This window comes from Strix uralensis, chromosome 1 (genome assembly GCF_047716275.1).
Source record: "Strix uralensis isolate ZFMK-TIS-50842 chromosome 1, bStrUra1, whole genome shotgun sequence".
Classification (NCBI taxonomy): domain Eukaryota; kingdom Metazoa; phylum Chordata; class Aves; order Strigiformes; family Strigidae; genus Strix; species Strix uralensis.
In genome coordinates this window covers 173804578-173827061 of record NC_133972.1, presented here as the reverse complement: position 1 = coordinate 173827061, position 22484 = coordinate 173804578, and the positions used below count along the sequence as shown (strand labels likewise).

Genomic DNA, 22484 nt, shown 5'->3' with positions numbered 1-22484 from the left:
CTGCCCTGGGCAGCCCATTCCAACGCCCAACAACCCCTTCTGCAAACAAATCCTTCCTAAGAGCCAGTCTGACCCTGCCCTGGCGCAGCTTGAGGCCATTCCCTCTTGTCCTGGCGCTGGTTCCTTGGCTCAAGAGACTCATCCCCCCTCTCTGCACCCTCCTTTCAGGCAGTTGCAGAGGGCCAGGAGGTCTCCCCTCAGCCTCCTCTTCTCCACACTAAACCCCCCCAGTTCCCTCAGCCACTCTTCATAAGACATTTAGTCCTGTTCTGTCCCAGAGCATCACTGTATGTGGGTGATTTTCTTGCTGCTGCAGCGTGGGTTTGCTTTGGGTAGCAGGTGAGTTGCAGCTTCGTTCTGGGAGCTGAGGAAGAGATAACGGTGGGTTTTGCTGAGTCTTTACTTCCAGGCCTGGAGCAAATCCCGTGGTGAGGATTTTTGTGGGATTCATCTTCATGTTAGAAAGTATTTGCTTTCAGAATACCCTTTGGCAGAGATTTTTAGTTCTTGTTGGAGCTGCTTTTGGTTTCGAGTGCATGTTTTTTAAATCCCTCCTAGCATCAGAGCCTGTATTAGGAGTTCTGACATGCTAGTGGCACCCTTTGCACATGTACTTGTAGCCCTTAGCCCTTTATTTTTCTTCTGAATGGTTGTCTTTGAAAAAGCAATTCAGTTTATCAGAGGTTTTTGGCCTCTGCTTTGCTTTTTTTCTTGGTGGACTCCTCTTGACTGAGTTAAAAGGGCCCCTTAGGGTGGCCCTGCTGCATTGCTTCACATCCCCAAGGCTTCCTCCGGAGCTGGGGACAATACCAGCATCACATCAAAGCTACAGCTTCTGCTCCCCAATTTGCATTTGTTCCCGCTCTCGTCTTGCTTCCAAGTGCTGGAAGATCAATGTCCCTTTCACTCTGCTTCCCCGGCTCGCCTCGGCTCGGGGTTGAACAGCGGCGCTGACAGCGGCTCGGTGTTGAGCTGCCGGAGCTCCAGCGCGCTGAGCATCACGCACGGGGTGGTTCGTGGTGGCTGATGATGGAGTGTAAGAGACCTTGTAGGACCCTGATCGTGTCATGGCCCACAGCGCCGATTACTTTTGGTTTTTTCCCCATTTTTGTGCCATTTTCATGCCCATATAGGAAGCTTTTACTATCCCATACCCTCTTCCAGAAGCAGCAATAATCTCTTGGATTTGGGAACGTGTACTCCTGAAATTACCCTTGCTTATGCAACTTCTTTTTTCCCAGCAGTACGTGGACAGGATTTACTCACAGTTTCCCTAATCCACCCCGAGCAGCAGCATCTTCCTCTTGCTGCGTGGACTTGTACTCTTGCTCGTTAGTGCTCGGCCAGCTGACGATGCTGGCCCATCCGTGGAGAGCTGCTGTAATGGCACAGTCACGCAGAAATAAATGGCTCAGGGTGTGGCGTTCCCCTCTGCCTGCGTGCCAGCCCCGTGTGATTGCAGGACTGGTTCGATTGAGAAGCAGGCAAAGTTAGCTAATATCTGCCTCTCCTCGGCTCATTTTTTGGCAGAAGTGGAGGATTCAGATTTAGCAAGAGCTTACAGGGATGAAGGATTTGGAGTAAGTAACAGCAGGTCAATGTTCCGCCTCCCTGTTTGTCTTGCCATGGGGGTAAATAGATGTTTTTACAAAAGGTTTTACTTTTTCTGTTGAAACTTCCTTGCAAATGATCTTCGTTTTCCAGTTTGTATTGTGGTTGGAAAAAAGCTATTGCGCATAAATGGTAAAACTTCACTCGTTTTGGGGAGACACAGAACAGAAATAGGAAGCAATTTGGTATGGTTGGAGAATGTAAAAGTTTAAGGTGTGGTGGTGCTTTTATGTTTTAAGGATTCCAGAATCCTCATGTTGTTTCCAACTCTCTCACAGACACTCCAGGATCCCTGTTTTTGCCCTCCCTGCTTCAGCTTCCCCACAGGGTCGATTCTTGGTACCTCTTGCAGCAAAATAAGAGCAGAAATAAAGATCCTCGTAACCGTGTTGCTTTCAACCCCTTTCTTAAAGGATTGCGCTCGCTGGTGGGTCCCAGATCCCATCTGCTCGGAGCACCGTGACAAGAGGCTTTGGCAGCAAATTGCCCATCTCAGGGTCAGCAGTGGAGTTTGCCCCGGGATATTTTTCTGCGGGCACGGTAGGTGCGAGCGGTGCCCGGGGGATGCGCGGCTCCAAATAAAGCACCAACCTCAGCAGCGCGCGGCCCGTTGCGATGGGCGCGGGCTGCGAGCCCTGGCTGATAAATGATGCTCATATCCCATTCAAATATGATGCAAGCAGTTTTTTTGTAGTTTGTCTTCCATTGCGGTAGTAAAGTTTTTAATTAGGAAAGCTAATGAGATCGATTAGTCATTAGAACTGACCTCTGGATCTCTGCGAGGAGTGTGCATGTGTGCGCTGGGCTGATAACGGGGGACGCTGGGGTATTGTTTGTAATAAAAGCGTAAAGTGTTTGATTTGAGTGAAATGTGCCACGGGGAATACATCATGCGGAGAAAAAAAATTACAACCCTGGGAGCCTGTAATGAAGGGAATTAAACCAACATCCTATCTAAATAACATGATTATCTACACAAAACCCCTCAGCTAGCAAGTAATAATAGAAAACTGAGCTCTTCGGAGAGTCTCTTTCAGGATGTGGTTAATGCTGGAGCCGTGCATGCAGGCACTTTCAGAAGAGCAGCTTCGGCATGAATACACCATCCAATTACCGCCGGGGAATAGAGTTTACCAGGTGCCAGCCTGTTTGTGCAAAGAGGGGGGGGATGCCTGCAAGCCGCAACAATTTGGGACCTCTTGTTTCTCATGCGAGCGTCAGGAAGGGGCTGATGTCAGGTGGGAGTTTGATGAGGTTCTGGGTTGATGAGTGGCAGCTAGAGCTGGTGTAGGGGCAAAAAAAAAAAAATGTTAATAATGTGTTCGACAGATTCCCAGCTTAATAGTTTTGTAAGGTTGGAGCGGCGGAAGGAAAGGGTCACCTTGTGCTGTTGCTGGTTGGGGAGGATGTGGGGTTGTGGCTCTTATCCCTTCCTCGGTGTGAAAGAGCTGCTTTGGGTACGTGGTTGATGCTGTATCCACAAGAAGCTGCATACGTCCACGCCTCCTGGGTGACAAAAGGGTCTCATCGTTGCCAGCCCTTCACCATAGCTGGGATTTCATCGTGTGTGTGCGGCGTTGGGCCATGCAGGTGTTTGCCCGTCTGTCCATGTGTTGTTCCTGTTGGCAATCCTACATATAGTTCTCTGAAGCAAAACCCTCCAACTTTGCTGGTGCTTGTGAGCAATTATAATTGTAATTAGAGCTTAAACCTTGCAAAGGGCTTTAAAAACCCATGTAATGGTGCAGTCGCTGCCCTGAAGAATTTAGTCTGATACAGAAAGTCCCAGGACAGGGAAACAGCGATGAAAACCCGTTTGCTTTCTGTCTTCTTTCCTCTCTCTCTTCTTGCTTCACCTCTAAAACAGTGGGTGTCTGCAATTCCTCTGGTCATCGAACCATCAGATGGTTTGGGCTGGAAGGAACCTTTGAAGATTCTCTAGTTCCAACCCCCCTGCCCCGGGCAGGGACACCTTCCACTAGCCCAGGTTGCCCAAAGCCCCGTCCAACCTGGCCTTGAACCCTTCCAGGGAGGGGGCAGCCACAGCTTCTCTGGGCAACCTGTGCCCAGGGCCTCCCCACCCTCACAGGGAAGAATTTCTGCCTTAGATCTCATCTAAATCTGCCCTTTTTTAGATTAAAACTGTTACCCCTTGTGCTGTCACTACAGGCCCTGGTAAAAAGTCTCTCTCTGTCTTTCTTATACACCAGTTTTAAATATTGAAAGGCCACTCTAAGGTCTCCCCGGAGCCTTCTCTTCTCGAGCTGAACCCCCCCAACTCTCTCAGCCTTTCCCCCCAGCAGATCTGCTCCAGCCCTCGGACCATTTCCGTGTCCCTCCTCTGGCCCCGCTCCAACAGCTCCATGTCTGTCCTGTGCTGGGGACCCCAGAGCTGGACGCAGGGCTGTGGGGGGGTGTCACCAGAGCGGAGTAGAGGGGGAGAATCCCCTCCCTTGACCTGCTGGCCACCCTGCTTGGGACACAGCCCAGTAGCCAAGTGGCTTTCCGGGCTGCAAGCCCATGTTGTCAGCTCATGTCTCATTTTTTACCCACCAGTACCCCCAAGTCCTTCTCCTTGGGGCTGCTCTCCATCCACTCATCCCCCAGCCTGTGTTGATACCGGGGATTGCCCCGACCCATGTGCAGGACCTTGTGCTTGGCCTTGTTGAACTTCATGAGGTTGACATGGGCCCAACCAAACATCCGGTTTTATTTTAATGTCTTTAATTTTTATTCCAGATCACCAGAAGTTCTTTAAGTGACTGGCATTGACTTCCTGGGTTTTCAGTTTGTTCGACATTCACCGGTTGACTTAACACACCCTTACTTGGAGCGTACTTTGTAGCACTGCTGGTTTTATAGGTGCTAACTGGTTAATAGCAGAGGGCTGGTCTTGAAAGCATCATCAAAAGTCTTCTGCTTACTCTACCGTCGCAGAAAATAATTTGCATGCAGGCATTATTTTGATACATTAATTAAGCCAGGGTCCCACATATGAGTCAGAGGGCTGTAAAAAAGTCTCTTAAATTAACACTTTGGTGTGAGGATCTGGCCTCACGCGTGGTGCAAACAGGGACTGGAGGTTCCACACGCTGTGGCGTGGGGAAGCGTAACGCCAAGTTCAAGCTGTCTGGGCTATTTATACCGAACGCCTTCCAAATTTTATTGCAGCCATATAAAAGAGATTATTTGCGTGGTGTCGTGAGCGTGCTCAGGGCTTTATAGGCGGTGTTGAAGGCTGTGAATCCCTCCATACGCTCCTTGCTCGGTGATCATTTATCTTCCAGTATAGTATCAAGGAGCGTTGCGATTGTCATCTTTATTATGAAGAATTCTGGTGATTTATCTGTCGTGGCAGAGTCTGCTTTTCTCCTCCCACCCCCGTCAGAAGTTGTAACTCTCTTGGCTGAGTTTGGGAGTGGAAATTCATGCCGCGGGCTGCCGAATCCCTCCTGAACCCAACAAGAGATGCCGGCTTGCTTGGGAATGCACAAGAAGGAAAATACTCTGTACTAAACTGTAAAGCCACAGATCACTGTTCCAACTGCTGGAGCGAGATGGGGGAGCTGCACCCTCCGCTCCAGGGAGTGAGATCAGTTCTGAAACACATTTCCCTGTTTTTCTTTTTTCGACACCGATCCAGCATCCTGAGATTACCAGTTTACCTGGGAAGTGCCCTTCTCCGTTCTCTCGCAGAGACACCCATGGGGACGGGTACAACATTTTCAGGGGAAATAATGATTCTGCTTTTCCCCTCTCAACCTTGCAATAATTTTAATTAGAGTATCTCCAAGAAAAACAGCCGGCCCTTTAAATCAGTTATAAAACCAGAAGACTTAGTCTCAGCATGTAGTGTCAGCTTTAATTATCTGGGCAGTTATAGCTGTATGTTATAAAAGTCGGGCAATTAGATGCATTCCTTAAAGCTGCAAAAAAAATTGCTAGCTATCAAGTGGAGGAAAACCAGAATCAAACATATAACTGTTAATTGCATGAAACATTCAGCAGAATAAACCAGCGTGTAGATCATCCTGCAAAATATGATGAAAATGGGAATGATTGAACACATCAGTCTGTTTGCAGTGTAGATGTTGGGGATCAAGGTATTGTTGGGGAATGTGTGATTCACCTGGTAGAGTTTTGCTGCCGGACTGGTGAAGCCAAACACCCCCAAGCCCATCAGAGCCTTTCTGTTACCATCAACCACGGTGGTCCCGTGCCTGACACACCCCAGGGTGCCCCTTATGCAGAGTTGGATATAGGACCTATGTTGGTGAGGTCCCTTCTGTCCCACGCGCACCTGAATTTCAAGTCTTTTTTTTCCATTTCCTTTCTCATAGGAGCCAACTTGCACTTCATAAGGAGCCCCCCAGCCAACAAGGTGATAAAGACACGCTACAGGATAGTGAAGAAAAACGTGGTGTCTCCAGCCTTATCATCCTTCAGCAGCCCCATTCCCAACTGGAAGACGAGGCGCCCCATAACATCCAGGTAATTCTTCCATCCCTCGAATGCAGCTGGTTGGGATGGGGGAGCTGAGGGACCTCCCACGTTGGCTCCGTGTTATTACCGTTGCATGTTCGTCGTTTAATTTCTCTATTTGTTTGGCTTCTTCTACGCAGAGTTTATTGACTTAAAGTGTAAAATCGTATTAGTAATCACGTTAGCCCGAGTCGGCGGCCAACAGCTTACCACAGTCTGTGGCTTCGTATTTATTCCCTGTTTGAATTAATTGTTTCCATGAAGCAGTTAAATAAGCTGTAAGGAAGATGAATAAACACACACAGGTCTACATCAGACGTAAGTAAACTCAGGACTTGTTTTAGAGATGGACGTGGCCTGTTAATTAGGCATGGTCAAGCCTGTTAATGAGGCCAGACCTTCCCTCTGCTTTACAACTTTATTGTGCATGTTGGTGTCTCGGAGGAGCTCAGACACCCCAAACCTACACCAGGAGGTAGGTGCAGGCACAAACTTGCTTCTTCCTGGGTTATCTGGGTGGATGGAACATCAGCCTGGCCCTGTAGCAAATAATTTGGCGTGTCAGCACCCGCCTGAAGAAGGATGTCACCAAAGGATGGTGCCATACCCTTGGGTCTGGGTCTTCCTAAATGAACTGTGCTGACGTCCCTGTTTCAGCTACGAGCGAGCTGCAGCCCTGTTAGCTGGTGGAGATGTTACCAGGGAACATCTCAGAGGCCAAGACAAAGCCTGGAACTTGGATATAAGCAGAAAGGTCGTTATGGTAATTGATGCTCTAAAAAAGTGCTATTAGAAATGATGGGTTTGGTTATAACCCAGATTCTGGCTATTCTTAGGTTGAGAATGACTTCCTCCCCCTGAAGTGCTGGTTGGCCGCTGTTACAGGCAATATTTTGGGCAGAGAGAGCCTGCTCTGCTCTGGGCTTGTTAATTTTATTATTCATTCTAGTGTAGCAAACCCAAGGAGCTGGGGGGATGCCGTGGGCTGTTCCCCACCGTCAGCGGAGCAGCGACACGGGTCGGCATCAACACCCTGCTCCAGGTGGTTTCTTCCAAAAGTTATTTCCCCCAGCAATGCCCCAAGAGTTGTTGGCTTTTATGGTGGGTGCTGTGGAGAGAGAAAGATTGCAGGGATTGTTTTTAAAGCCTAACTTCACCTGATTTTTCCCTGTACTATGTGAATTTGGGTTTGAGTTTCACAAATATTGGTATCTGGTGGGGGCGTTGGTTTTGGAAGACTTCAGGGTGATGAGGCAAAGTACTAAGTAAACAAATTTAAAAAAAAGCTGTTTATTTTCAAACTATTTTTTAAAATATAAAATTGGGTCTATTATTTTGTCTTGTTTTTTCAAGCTCTTAGTTGAGAAACTGCTTGTCTCACGTACTATTCCGGCCGCAGTTTCAAAGTGCTGCTTCTCATATGGAAACTGTGGGATCCTTTTGGGCTGATTTCCACCCAAATTTTTTCTGGTCAATCTTAACCTGTGCCACCTCCTCCTTTTTCTTGACCTTCTACTTTTGCCTTCGCTATTTTCCCACCTGCACCTCGTGCCCTTTTATCCAGTCCTGAGATCCCCACGTGTCCTTTTACTGTCCCCCAAAAGCTGTTGGTTTGCCTCCTCCGGTGCAATTACTGCTCCACTTGTAGGTGCCACATCCATTTGCACGTCTTTGGAGCCAGCTTCTTGCCTTTCCCTTGCCACAAATAAGCCACATATTCTTTTTCTTTCTCCCTCATCCTGTATTTTTGTTGAACCAAGGCAGCATGTGCATGCATCTTACCTGCCAGTGAGAGTTCTTGCTTGCTCACTGCTCTCAGGCTATGATGGAAAGCCAAACCATCAAATAAATAATTATTGTGTTTCTTCTTTGGCCCCAAAAGCAGCTTTTAAAAAATATTATTATTAATTTTTCAAAGTGTGGCTTTTGCATTGTGAGCGTACAAGTATGTTACAGTAAAACCTGAAATTGTATTGCTTCTTAGAGGTTCCTAATTTGCTGCTGGTAATTACGGCGCCTGGTATTTTGCGTGCAAATGAAGATTTGTTTCTCATGGTTTTTAATCTCCTGTTTCCTCCTGTAGTATTGTGTAGTGCTGGATCTGATTGTGGTCACTCCTGTGGCTACTGTCACTGCTGTGCAACTCAAATTGCCCCTTATGAGTACATTTACATCTGCGTTGAGGTGCGTCTTGCCCTTTCCCATCCTCACCTCAGTTTGCTGCTTTTTTGGTCCTGAACCAGCCGTTTTGAGCAAATCTTCCTCCTTTTATTTAGGTGGAAGAAGCTGCTGCTTTCTGTTCCTGGTACAGGCAGTCCTGTTCAAACCATCCTTCTCCCTCCGTCGCTGCCTTCGCTGCAAATCCTGCCTGTTTATCGGAGAAAAGATTGATTTTTGTTTCTAAAGGTTTTTTTTTAAAATGTTCTGTGAGGAATCTGAGCAAAACTGCTGCTTTAGTGTCTCTCCACCATTAATGCGCCTCAACTGGGATCTTGAAAGAGAAAATGGGAGCCAGGCAAGACTCGCCTGCTCCATAATCATCCCAGTTTTATTCCTGGGAGGGGAATTTGCGTCTTCTACCTGCTCTCTGTTGGTGGATTTGGTTCTGCAATTGCTTCCCCAGTCAGTGAAACATGATGATGTTTTTACCACTTGATGCTCTTTATAGTGAGACTCATCGTGTTGTACTGTGACACGACGCTGACCAAAACTATTATCGTGTTGATGTACGAGCCTGACTCACGAAACTCTTCCAGGCATCAGTGGTAAGGGAGAGGGAAAGAGGCTTCTTGTAGCCGTATCAAATGTAATCTGCTGCCCCTTGATGAAGTGCAGATGTATGTGTTTAATCTGATGCTGTAATAAATTACTAACGTGGTTGCCCAGAGAGGTTGTAGATGCCCCATCCCTGGAATCATTCACCGTTAGGTTGGACAGAACTCTGAGCAACCTGGTCTAGTTGAAGATGTCCCTGCTTGTTGCAGGTGGGTTGGACTGGATGATCTTTATGAGGAGCGGCTGAGGGAACTGGGGGGGGTTTAGTCTGGAGAAGAGGAGTCTGAGGGGAGACCTCATGGCCCTCTACAATTGCCTGAAAGGAGGGTGCAGAGAGGGGGGATGAGTCTCTTGAGCCAAGGAACCAGCGGCAGGCCAAGAGGGAATGGCCTCAAGCTGCGCCAGGGCAGGGTCAGACTGGCTCTTAGGAAGGATTTCTTTGCAGAAGGGGTTGTTGGGCGTTGGAATGGGCTGCCCAGGGCAGGGGGGGAGTCCCCATCCCTGGAGGGGTTGAAGAGTCGGGTTGAGCCAGCGCTGAGGGATCTGGTGGAGTTGGGAACGGTCAGGGTGAGGTTCATGGTTGGGCTGGAGGAGCTTCAAGGGCTTTTCCAACCTGGATGATTCTGGGATCTTTAAAGGTCCCTTCTAACCCAAACCCTTTGATGATTCTCTGAAATCTAGCTGTAGTTAAATAGAAGAACATCTCGTGCTCTGACTATTTGGCTCAGGTTCTTCCCTCGCAGCTTGTTACTGCAGATCTGGATGGTTGATGGATGGAGGACCTGTGAGAGCTGAGGAGGGCAGGAGCTTCAGGCAGGGTTAGAGCAGGAATCTCTGGCTGCTGGGTGGTGGGTCTTGCTCAACTGAGCAGTGAATTTGTGGGGGAGTGACCTGTTCGTGCTGCCACGATTGGCTGAGAGCTTCCACTTGTAGAATAATTTTATCCGTATTAATCTCTGACTTCATTAAATAATGTAGTTTAGGTCTTACAGCTGTTTCAGACAAATCTTGATAAAATGCCATCAGCAAATTAAAACAATTATATTTTAAAGAAGCAATAAATCTCTTACTCAGTCTCCCTATTACCTTCGTTGTGTGTGATCAATCATCTGGACTGTCTGGAGGAAGCACATGGCAAATGCTTCTCCTAAAGTTTTTATGGTTTTTTTTTTTTTGCTCCGTCGTTCATAACATCCTCTTGGACCTATAAGAAGCAACAAGCGGGGAGCTGCTTTCTTGCTGCTTTGCTTTGCTTTTGCCAAAACAACGGGCAGCTTCGGTGGTGGTGGGACCTGCTGTTCATGCCTGCAGCACCTCCTGCGTTAGTCACCTCCTCATTTTTATCTTTCAGTTGACCAGTTGAACGGTCACCTATTTATTTTTAATATCCTTTTCACCTTAAGCCAGAAGTGTGATGTTAAAAGGCTGGTGGTGCTGCAGCCAGTGCTGCTCCCAAATTGATTTCTAGCTGATGCTAAGGGGAGGTTCCTACTATGAAACTGAGGTTTTGGGGGGTCCAAAAATGATGTGCAAGGGTTTTGCGTGGCCACTGATCTTTTCAGATATAATACGCTGCCGTAATAAACTTTAGGCAGGAGCCATGTTCTTGTCTGTCTTATGAACTTGCTGTTGTTAAAGATGTTTCTGACATTCCCCCCCATCTCTTTTTGGGTGTCTGCGCTGCAGTTTGCAGCAAGAAACTTTGTTGGGGCACCTGAGAAGTTGGCCTTGGTGCTGAGAAACTCCCCCAAATCAGCAGGTTGAGATGAAGAGGGACATGTCTTTGGGAAATGAGTGATGGGGAGAGTTGCTTTGGGTCCGGAGGTACCCGGTGCTAATCCCTCGATGATGAGTTGTGTTCTCCCCTTATTGCTGGGTTGCATTAAACTTCGCCCTGCTGCTGACTTTTCTTAGAGGCGATAGATGGGAGTATATTTTAAATTAATTTTACTACACTTTTTGTAATATTTTTGTTTTAAATAGATTTATAAGCAACTTGGGGGCTATTTCTCCAAATTTATGAAGATAATTTTCACTCTCTTGATAAGGTTAAATTTACACCTGCTATTTCCATATTAATTCACATTGCTAAGTGGATCTAATTTTCTTCCGTTCTTCTATCTAGCGAGTGTGGCCTTTCCTAATGCAATTTCCCCCTCACTAAATCACTGTGATCGGGAGTCATGATCGAGTTAAATTAACTTAAATTAATTTACTTAATAAGAGCTCCAGATCATTGTGAATGAGGTTAAGATTTATTGATTCTCCTTTTCACTCCTCCCCCTTATCTCTCGCTGCTTTGCAGGAGCGCAGCTCAGACGGGCTGTGATTTGCTTGCCTTAAATTTCATTTGCTCCTATTGACATTGCGGTTGGCCATCGCTTAGAAATCGCGGGGGGATGCCCTCTCCCCACGCAGCCTCTCGCCGCCAGGGAGGGCTGAGCGAGTCGCTGTGGAGGAGTTGCGATGGATGAAGCCGCGCGCTGAGCCACGGCGGCGATGCTGCTCCTGCTTCCAGCCTCTTTCCGTGGTTCACGTGGTGTCAGCAGATGTGGCCACTGGTAAATCAGGATGGCCAGGTTTCAGAGATCTTGCCCAGAGGCAGCAGAAGCTCTTCTGGGGTTGAGGGTGCTGTGGAAACAACTAGAAAAATAGGGAGAGTGTCTGCCATTGTGGCTTGGATCCTCCACCCCAACACACCTTGGCTGGAAGGAGCGGATGAGGATAACAGCAGGAGGATGCCCCTGGCCACTGCAGTTACTCCCCCTTGCAATGCCACCTCCTCCACCAAAGGGCCAGTCCTCTCGCAAGCAGAGCAGGGCAAATGGGACAAACCCAAATGTCGCTGAGCATCCATCCCACAGCAGCGGTGGGAAATGTCCGTGTCCCCATATGGGGGATGACGTGCCCCTGTCGGGCTCAGCCAGGAACTGTGCCAAGAGCAACAGAGAGCAGGAGGGTGCACCAACATCTCCAGGAGACCCCAGCTCACCCTCTCATGGAGAGACAAAACCACTTTAAGACATGTTTTTGGGAGCAGAGAGACCTATGCGTAGCAGCTGATATTGTGTTTATAGACCCGCGATGGGTGGTTAAACACTGACCCACTTTGACGAGTTTTCTTCTAAAATACTGATGCATGTGTTGAAAAGAAAAGTAACCTGTCTGCAAATAATAGTCTGGCACTGACGGAGAAGCTCAGATATTTCCTTCAGAAAACTTAGCAGCTCCTCTTGAGGGACAGTCCTACCCCTCCAGCACTATAAATAAGTAAAGAACAAGATAATACAACATTTTGTCAGAGAAATGCCTGCTCAGTAGAAAAAACTTGTAAGCAGAGGATACGCTTGTGGGGTTTAGTTTTGTTTTCTTCTTTTCTTTCTGTTCCTTGGCCTGGAGCACGTTGAAGGGACTAAGATGTAAATGAGAGCCTTCTGGGCTTGACTTGGGTCCTCACCACCCATTCCCCTGCAAAGCCTCCAGGGTTTTGCGCTGAAAGGTGAAGTGGGTGATGCAGGCTGTGAAATGGGCTGGTGCTCAACCGTGGTGGTGGGTGCAGGTGTCACTTCTCCGGGGCAAAGGGACATGTGGGCAAACACCCAAGAGGAGGAGAAACCACCATCTCTGCCAGTCACCGTGTTTTCAGGAGGTTGAGATGCCATGTGCCGGGTGGCTTGGACACACCAACCTCCCTGTCTCATCCCTTCCTCTACTTCACGCTGGGTGAGTTTTTGGTTTCTGATTTCTTTTTGTTCTCTTACCAATGGTTTTTAGATATCCATTGCCAGCTGGTCAACCCAACTCATCACCCAGGTCACAGAATCACAGAATAGTTTGGGTTGGAAGGGACCTTTGAAGAGCATCTAGTTCCAACCCCCCTGCCACGGGCAGGGAAATCTTCAACTCCATCAGGTTGCTCAAAGTCCCGTCCAACCAGACCTTGAGCACTTGCAACGATGGGGCCATCCAGTGCTGACTCTCTAGCTTCTGCTGACCAGTGAAGGTATCTGCTGAGCTTGCATGGAGGCCACCACTCTCCAGTGCTGTCCCCACACTTGGTCTCCTCTTTTGTGCATCATCATCATCAGCTTTTCCCCCAAATCCCACGCTGGGGTGCTGAGCTAATTTCATGCAGAATCACAGAATCATCTAGGTTGGAAAAGACCTTGAAGATCATCTAGTCCAACTATTTTTTTTTTTTTTTTTTTTTTTTAGTAATTGTAAATGGTCATTTTGCAAAACAGCACATTTCACTCCGAGGGATATCCCCACGTAAAACCAGACATGGTGTGATGCAGCCCCTGCTGTCCCCTCCTGGGAAAACCTTTCCTTGCTACTTGATCCCATTTTACTGACACGTCTTGAGTCCTGTTACATGTTTCTGTGCAGAAATAGTAGTTTCATCTCCTTGAGACAATGGTATCGTGTAGTCAGGAAGGACACTTGCCTTCCCCCTCTGTGGTGGAGTATTTTCCATGTCTGAGCAGGGCAAGCGGAGCTGCAGGTGCCAGTCTTGGTGTGCTGTCAGCACATAAGTTGACTTTCTGCCTAAACCCTTGGGGAAGGGAGACACAGTTGAACTAAAGTTGCAAACCAGAGGTGTGTGTACCCCAGTGGGTGTGTGCCGGCACGGCTTTCCCACATCAATTGCTATCTCTGAGTCCTGCAAAATGCTGAATTGTCTGGTTGGCATGAACGTGAAAACTCAATCTGTCCTCTCTTCTTTGTGGGAGGAAAGCATATCCTTGTGGCTTTCTGGGGAAGTTCTCTCCTCTCTGCATACCTCCCGTTGTGTTGCAGATTGGGGCGCAGCACCTTAAACCCAAATGTTTCAGTCTGCACCGAGTCGTTTACCGTAATCCAAGCTGATGGGCAGTAATGTGTTAAACCACAGTAATTTAATGACTTTTGAGCTTTTTGGTTGTAGTCTAAGACTCCTCAGGAATCACAGAATCATCTCGGCTGGAAAAGCCCTTGAAGATCCTGCAGTCCGACCATTAACCTCACACTGACTGTTCCCAACTCCACCAGATCCCTCAGCGCTGGGTCAACCCAACTCTTCAACCCCTCCAGGGATGGGGACTCCACCACGGATGGAAGACCATCCATTCTGGGAATGAGATGGATTCACCCAACTTTGGTGCCATCTCTGGAAACCGTTAAGAAGTATTTGAGATATGTTGGTGTGTGTTGCTTGTCCTACAGCCCAACATTGAGTAGCTCTGCCCACACGCACAATTACAGAGCCAGAGGGGCCCCTGCGGGGAGTTTATTTGGATCTGGTTGGGCATGATTGTGCCCTTATCTCACCTGTCGGTGTTAGGGGAAACCCCTCTCTGCTCGGTCAGCTTTGCTGGCATGCAGTTCCGATCAGCATGGCTTGGGGAATTATTTACAGCCTTTGGGGAAGATACTCCTGTATAGGGTGAAACACCACGGGGCATATTTCAGGAGACTCAAATGGTGGAGAGTGTCCTTCTTCTGCTTAAAAGAAACAACTTTGGGGAGGAAATGAAGATGCCCTTTTAAAATTAGCTATTCCTGAGAATTGGAGAGAGCAGGGGGAAGGGCAGCCCCAGCTGTGCCTGCTGTGCTTTAGGGGCTATAAGGAGGGTGATCCCATAAGTTATCTATATGGTGACTGTTTCTTCTGCAAAGGGATGTGGGGACAGCAGCAAATGTTCTAAAAACCTAATTCCTCTAAACAAGACCCAGCGATCATTGGAAGGACAATGCCGAAACATCCCATGTGAGAACCACCTTGGTAAGTCACCACCAGAAGGTGTTTAGTTTGCAGGATTTTAAGATACGAGGCTTTGAGAGCAAAATCTACTTAGAATTATGTTAAATATGGCCATTTGTAAGAGATATCTCCCGGACTGTCATTCATGTTTCTATTTGAGGGATTCACACCTATTCTATGAAAGCATCTGGAGTTGGTGGCTGTAGGAACCAGATTAGTCCATGAACCATTAGTTTGATCTGGAGAGGAGTTTTTTAATTTATTCCTGATGTAGCTGTGAAAATACAAAATTCAGCAGCGACACTATGGGCTGGAGACCAAAAGGTGCATTGGTTTAGCGACAAGTGGTGGAAGTAGGTAGAAGTGGGTTGGCAAAGTGCCGGCAGGATCCTTCTCTCTCTCCATCCTTAACCACCATCTCAAAAATCTCAAGATGAAGAAGTCAGAGGCAAATAAATGACACCGATTATTTCTCCGTGTTGCGAAGCAGGCGCTGCTCTCGTGTATTTACTCAACGCACCTCCAGGAGAAGTCATCAAGCAGTTTGGAAGAGCGAAGACGCTGCTCTCCACATGTCTTTGAGATGATGCAAGCTCTGGAGATGTTTGTGCAGTCCTCCAAGAGGAAGACACCTTAAATCACGGCACATTCCTGATCCTGGGGAGTCAGCGGTTGGGGTTGAGAGCTGAGAGCGAGGTTTGGGGCTGTAATGGAGGAAATCCATATTTTTCTGGCTGGGACATCATCTCAAAAGTTGCAGAGAAGATGCAGAAAACCGTTGATAATTGCTGAGTGCTGTGACGGGGGAGGCTTTAATCGAAGTTATTGTATATTGTGAGCAGACAGGGGTTTTTTATTTTTTTTTAAAGATCTCAGCAAAGACTGTCTTCTCTCCTCGGTCCATTTATTTTTTCCACCAGTCAGTACCTTTGCGTTAGTGGGAAGAAGGGATCCAAGAGGGGCCATCCTGACCTCCCACAGACCGTTTGAGAGCACAAACTGGACTGGAGCTGTGGCTGAGACGCTGCTCTTCAAGGTGGAGGGAGCCTGCAAGGCCCAGGCTGCAATCTCCCAAGTTCTGGAGGGGTTTCAAGCACAGCTTTATAAGTTATTTATCTCATTCAGGTGATGCTCCAGTGGGATTTTGCATCCCCTGCTCCTGGTGCCAATTGCTTCTAGATGTCCCCTCACGTAGGCGAAGGATCGTGAGCATCATAACCCTACGGGCAGAGGTTGGGGCACCAGGAGTTAATTTTGTTTTATCAAGATGATAAAATACCCCTCCGCCTCCCCGGCTTTTGATGCGTTAATCTGAAAAAGGAGTCGAAATGTGACTAATGTCCTTAAAGTTCCTGTCAATTTTTTTCTTCCCAAATTCATTTGACATGAAAGTGAGAAGTAAACAGAAAGCCTGTGTTTAAGCAGATAACTTGGAAAGCCTTTTCCATCACATTTAAAAACGGCCGTGTCATGGATTCTGCGAATTGGCGGGTTCTATTTTGTTTTATTTTATTTTGTCTGTGTGGTAAATTTTCTTTTAATAATCTCGACGTGGTTTTACGAGGTTTAGGGCTAAGATTTTTTTTGAAGGGATGTTAAACCATTCTCCAAAATGACATCTCATTAAAGTGAAATTCATCTGCTGGGATTGGAGACATTATAGGCAGGAGGAAACTGTGGCTCCCATTTGAAAATACTTTTTTTTTTTTTTTTTCTATAGGAAGTACTTTTAATCTTTTTAATGAGGATGGTATGAGATACACAACCCTGTATTGTTTCTGAGAAGCCCTGACATCTGGCCTAGCATAATCCAGTTTCTGTTAGGGACTAGTTTAGAGGCTTTAAAAAACAATGTCGCCTCTTTTGGGCAAAGCTCGGGATTAATCTTTCATACGCTGAGCGCTCCCCCCTTGCAGAAAGACAGACACTTTATAAAACTCAGTCTTCCCTGTTTGCTTTTTTGTTTTTTCCTTTTTTTCCCCCTTTTTTCTATTTCCTCCTTCCCTCTCTTTCCTTCCCCCTCTTTCCCTTTCTTAATTTTTCTCTTCCTTTCTTCCTTTTTCTCTTTTCTTGTTCCCCCTTTTCTCTTCCCTCTTTCCCTTTTCTTCCCCCTTCTCTTTTCTTTCACCCTTTCCTCTTTTCCCCATTTTTTCATTTCCCCCTTTTCTCTTTTATTTCCCCCCTTTTCTATTTCCCCCCTTTTTTCTTTCCCTCTTTTTTATTTCCCCCCTTTCTCTTTTATTCCCCCCCTTTTTTATTCCCCTCCCTTTCTTTCCCCCACTTTTCTCTTTTCTTTCCCCCTTCTCTTGTCTTTTCGCCCTTTTCTCTTGTCTTTTTTTATCTTTTTTCTCTTTTCCTTTTCCTTTTTCTTTCTTTCTTTTCTATTTTATTTCTTCCCTTTTTTTCTCGTTTCTTTTTTCCCTTGTTTCCCTTTTCCCCTTTTTTCTCCCTTTTTTTTTCTCCCCCCTTTTTTTTTCCTTTCTTCCCCTCTTTTTTTTTCCGATACTGCTTTTCCCCAAAACAGAGCTGACAGCCAGATGCTTTCCCAGCCCACATGCTGAGCAGCAGATTCAAGATGAGCAGCTTTGCAGCGGGAGCCGGGGGCTACACCAGCCCACTCCCTGCCCGGACTGTCCCCCCCATCCTCCCAGTCCCCCCAGTCCTGTCCTGTGCTGGGACAACTTTGTGCCATGAGGTTGTAGTTTGTGTTGCTTTTGCATGAATGTGGGGCTGTTGGTATTGGGGGGAGCACTCCTGTTTCCTCCTTGAAGGGTCGGCCACAGTAATTGAGCTCTACTTTGGAGGAACTAATGAAAACAAAATAAAAACGGGACTCAGAGGTTAACTACCAGCTTTAAATGCATATGAAAATACTTAAGAATAATGGGATTTTCTTTTTTTAATTTTGGTTAATGGAGTAGTCGAGTTTTGAATGGATTCTATTAAAAATAAAACTGTCACATCCGAACCTGGGGAGGCAATGATGGGTTATTTACTCGGCAGGGTGTTGTGTTGATCTTGGATCAGCGCTTCCCCGGAACATCCTTCTTTGGGGAGCCCACCATTCCCTAAACCTGGATCTTTTCTTGCTGGGAGATCTTGCAGCTTCATCACATGCTGGTTCTGTGTTGGTTGTGAGCAGATAAAGGAGGTGCTTGACTAGTTTGGCTGAAAAAATGGAGAATTTCTGCTATTTTTGCCTCCCTTTCTGAATTAGTGGAGTACAGCTGATAGCCCGTGCCTTATGATATTTGGGGGAAGTGCCTTGCATTTCCTGCAGAGGTACGGAAAATAACATTTTTTTCTTGTGGGTGCAAGGCACCTTGGGGTAATCTGGCTTCTTATTTGGCTGCTGAAATGTGGCTTTAGATCTGTAGCCCAGCAAATGTCTTGCTCTCTGGATTTAGGGGAAGAACTGCAGAAATCTGAGTTTTGGCCACAGGAAGATCACATGGACATGTAAATGGTGAAGATAGTTGTGAATAAAAGTGATATCTTCTCGTTTAGCATCATCAGGGCATATTTTTGCTTTCATAATACTTACACCCAACTAAACAGAGATGTCTCCCAGAAATTAAAGATATGTAAGAGGTGGTTTCCACCACCAGGCTCTTTCCCAGCGTCCATGAGAGCCATCCCCCCAGCGAACTCCCAGCCCGGTGCTGGCTTTCTGCCACATAAGATGTTGAATTTGCTGCACCCTCTTGGCCTGAGATGCCCATGTTGGGTGGAAATGAGCTGGAAGCCAACCAGTCCATAGCTTGGATAACGTATAAATGGAGGGTCTTCCTTCTGTCTCATTTTTTTTATCTGTGAAAACAAAGTGTGATGGTGCAAAACCACTGTAGAAGAGCATGGTACTGTCCCTCGTGGCAAGCTTCAGCTGGATCCTCAGCAGGACTTTTGTCTGGATCAGGACAAAGTTTTGAAGTTGGTCTCCTGAGTGGAACATCTCCAGTTGTTGGGCGGCTTCACATACCAGTCTTGGAGACTCAAATTCAACTGCTGGTAGATGAAACCTATCCTGAGGATGTTTTCCAGCTGCTGGTGGGCACTGGGTCATCAAGGCCAGGCAAGAGCAAAGCAAAGGATGTGTTTTTGTTAAAATGAGTTTCATTTGTAATGTGGGTGTTGGCTCTTCAGCACCGGCTTGCCTCTACAGATCTACTCCAAAGGGTCCACACTACTTGCTAGAAGAGATATGGCTGCTGTGAGTCAGCAGTGTGGACACCAGCCTGGGACAAGGAGATTTTGGGCCCCTCACTGCAAAAAGGCCATTGAATGAGTCAAGTGTGTCCAGAGAAGGGCAACGGAGCTGGTGCAGGGTCTGGAGCACAGGTGTGATGGGGAGCGGCTGAGGGAACTGGGGGGGTTTAGTGTGGAGAAGAGGAGGCTGAGGGGAGACCTCCTGGCCCTCTGCAACTGCCTGAAAGGAGGGTACAGAGAGGGGGGATGAGTCTCTTGAGCCAAGGAACCAGCGGCAGGCCAAGAGGGAATGGCCTCAAGCTGCGCCAGGGCAGGGTCAGACTGGCTCTTCGGAAGTATTTGTTTGCAGAAGGGGTTGTTGGGCGTTGGAATGGGCTGCCCAGGGCAGGGGGGGAGTCCCCATCCCTGGAGGGGTTGAAGAGTCGGGTTGAGCCAGCGCTGAGGGATCTGGTGGAGTTGGGAACGGTCAGGGTGAGGTTCATGGTTGGACTGGAGGATCTTCAGGGTCTTTTCCAACCTTGATGATTCTGTGATTTTGGATCCATGATGGAGTCTGCGAATGGCTGGTTGATGCAACCTCTTTCTGTTTCCAGCCTGCCATCTTTCCTCTATCTCCCCGTGAGAACGAATCCTTCATGCTGTGTCTGCTGCAGGGCGGAGAGATGAGGAGGTTCCCTGGGCCAAGTGATGTCAACTGTAAATGTTTATTCAAATGCCAGTTCCTAGAGAGCTGAGCAGGCTGGCAAGCGTGGCATCGTTCTGCACACAGAGAGCTGTATTACACCCGTGATGCTCATTTGACCAAAGGATCCTATAGAAAAGGATAAACCAAAATGATAACCGAGTTAAAAAAAGAAAAAGAGACTCTTCATTTCAATACGGCTGCAAGAGGCGCTTGTTTTGAGAGGTTGTGGGGAGTAATGGGGAACTTGGGGCTTTTCACACCAAACCCACCATCTCCCAGTTGTGTCGTGGTTCTACACGAGCGTTACTAGCTCTCAGGGCTGGGCAAGCCAAGTAGAAAGATCCCTTAGGGACTAAAACCAACACGTAGGGCATCGCCTATGTTGTATAACAGCACAGACGTGCTCGCGAGTGATTGTGTTGCTTCTTGACGAGCTACCACTCAGCAGCAATGTCTTGCTGACTGGCTGCTCCCACCCTGTGGCATATTAAGCTAATATGTTTTACTTAGTGTTTATAATAGGCAGAGAGCACACTCACAGTTGGTTAGTAGAGGATTTGCTGATGAGTGGTAATTCATTAGCTGGGATTTTTTTTCTCCTCTTTTGTGACCGCCTTTCCTTGCTTTCAGAGTACAGCAGCTATCAAAGAAAAGCAGAACATCCTTAGCGAGGAGGTTTATACAGATTAAAAGTTGGATGTTTTCAGCTGCAGATCAGCAATTTTGGATTGGAACTGGATCATCTGGGGCAGGAACTCAGGTGGGAGGTGCGAAAGTTTGTGCCCAGGCAACCGGAGGGGTTGTCTCCAGCATTGGGGAGCCCATCTTCAGGTGCTGGGACACCAGATTTGAGATGGTCATCCCCATGTCATGGCTTTGTATGGCTTTTACAGTCGGGTCTACATGTCATCATCTGGAGCCTCAGCCCAAGCAGCTCTTGGAACGATGCTTTGGGGTGGCAGTGGTCTTTGCAATCGCTTCTCAATCGCTCCCTTTCTCTAGGTTATATCCAAAATGTCCTAAACGTGATGGCATGTACATGACCGGTACATCAGGGCTTGCCCTTGCTTTGCATTTACTTGGAGTCCACCTTGAGGATCTTGAAATGTGGTGTGGAGGTGGAAAACCCAACTTTCAACCCAAATCATTTACTCCCAACAAAAGCACAGTGAAAGATTTAGTGGGAAAATGTTAATTATGGTTGTTATAGTGTTATTTATAGATTAGCACGCAGGTTCTAGGATGAACCCTGGGCAACCAGGGCAGATGCCACGTGGAAGAAAATGGAGGGTTGATGCTCTCCTTGTTCAGTCCCCCTTTAACCCCCCTCGATGCTGCTCACTCTGCCCCAGGGCATCTATTTGTTCCTGCTCAGATGCTCCAGGATAAAATATCTCATGGGACCACGAGGTTTCAGGTACCGCTGTTCCTTTTGTCCATGCAAATTCCCCAGATGCCAGCTGTAGCTTTAACAAAAAAAAAAAAAAAAAATTATATGATAGTGTTCACCCTTTCTAACCCAGTCTTCAGCAAAAATATATATTTTATAGGATCATATTCACCCTTTCTAACCCAGGCTTCAGCAGCAACTGAGCAGTCTGGCCAGATGAAATCTGTTTGGGGATATAGTTTTCCAAATTGCACACGTGCCATATTTAAAAGTCATTTTGAAGTGGTTTTAAACCTTTGGAAGTGATTTTTCTAAGGCTAATAATCCCTCCTAACAGCATCCCATTTTGAGATTATTTTTTTCAGTGCTGGGTATTTACACAGTCACCGATTTTTCACCTGACAGTGACAGCTGTGGGAATGAGTGATGTATTTAATTTCTAAATTTCTACCCTACTAAGAGATTAGTAACGGCAGAGCTTCTTTTTTTTTTTTCCACCCCTTTCCCCAAATGTTTTTTGCTACGAAGGGTTGTAACTTCTCCAGTCTTTTAGCAGATCGATCCGAGAAGTTTTCCTGTGCCGATTCTGGTGTGAAAGTTGATATTTAAAAACAAAAAACATGGAAAAAAAGAGGGAGGGGGAAGTGCAGCATGGCTGAATGGCAGCTCCGCGCTGCAGAAATGACCCGAATCATTTCTTATCAGCTCCCGGCGATGGTAAAATTGTGATACCTTTGTTTAAACCTCGCCGCGAGCTGCTGCGCTGAGCCGAGTCCAACTGCTGCCGGCATCTGGGCTGCCTGCGCTGGGCTGTGCCCGGGCAGGTCTCGGGGCTCAGGAAAGAGCGAACTGGTTTGCGGGGGCAGAGAGGTCACTTGGCAAGTGTTCGAGCATCGTTTTCAACTGATTAATTCTTTCCAGGCTAAGTAAACATTTAGTCTTCTTTCAGGCTGAAGGATGGATCCATCTGTTTCTTCCTGGCGTGAGAAAAAAAATAAAATACTTTAAAAAGGCTGAAAGAAACTCCCGGATTAGCGAATGCAGAGGGATGCGCGTGTTGTGGGTGCTGCTCCTGCTCTGAGCAAACCCTGTGCTGGCAGCAATCGGGCTGCAGAAAGCAAAGATCGAGCCGCTATCTCGTTCTGCTGCTTCATTAATCAGCTGTCTGTGAAAAACACGGCTATTTCCATGTCCTTATAGGCGAGAGTTAAGAGGTAAAATGGTTTACTAGGATGTGAAAGTCAAGTCTGGAGGGTGGCGTGGGGCTGGCTCGTGAGCGGGACTGACCTTTTGTAAATTAAGATCTCCGAGAGCTTCGCTGGGCAGCAGCGGCCCCTCTCCGGGTGCTGGGAAGTGCTTGGAGGAGGGAGATGCTGTGGTACCCGCGGCAGCAGGATTTCCCCTCGTAGGTCAGGTGTGTTTTGCCCTTGGGCTCAGAAAATTAATATTTCCGGTTGAGTTTAAGTGTACGTTATACCCGATACGGAGACAAATACCTAAATAATGTTATATTCATACCTTACTCTACACCCAAACCCTATGTAATCAGCTTTCTCAATTCCTGGGCATTTATTTCTCAATTTCTGAGCATT

At 47.2% G+C, this 22484-nt stretch overlaps 1 protein-coding gene across 8 annotated transcripts in view; it reads left to right on the top strand.

Annotated features, from left to right (window-relative positions):
• ZC3H3 (zinc finger CCCH-type containing 3) overlaps positions 1 to 22484 on the top strand; it is a 202052-nt gene that overhangs the window by 83332 nt on the left and 96236 nt on the right. For all 8 annotated transcript variants that reach the window (XR_012631543.1, XM_074889093.1, XM_074889078.1 and 5 more), the window contains exon 4: positions 5952 to 6102. Coding sequence is in view for 7 of the 8 variants with exons in the window: in XM_074889093.1 (XP_074745194.1) it covers positions 5952 to 6102 (151 nt within the window). In the remaining variant the exon portion in view is untranslated. The remainder of the gene's footprint in view (positions 1 to 5951; positions 6103 to 22484) is intronic.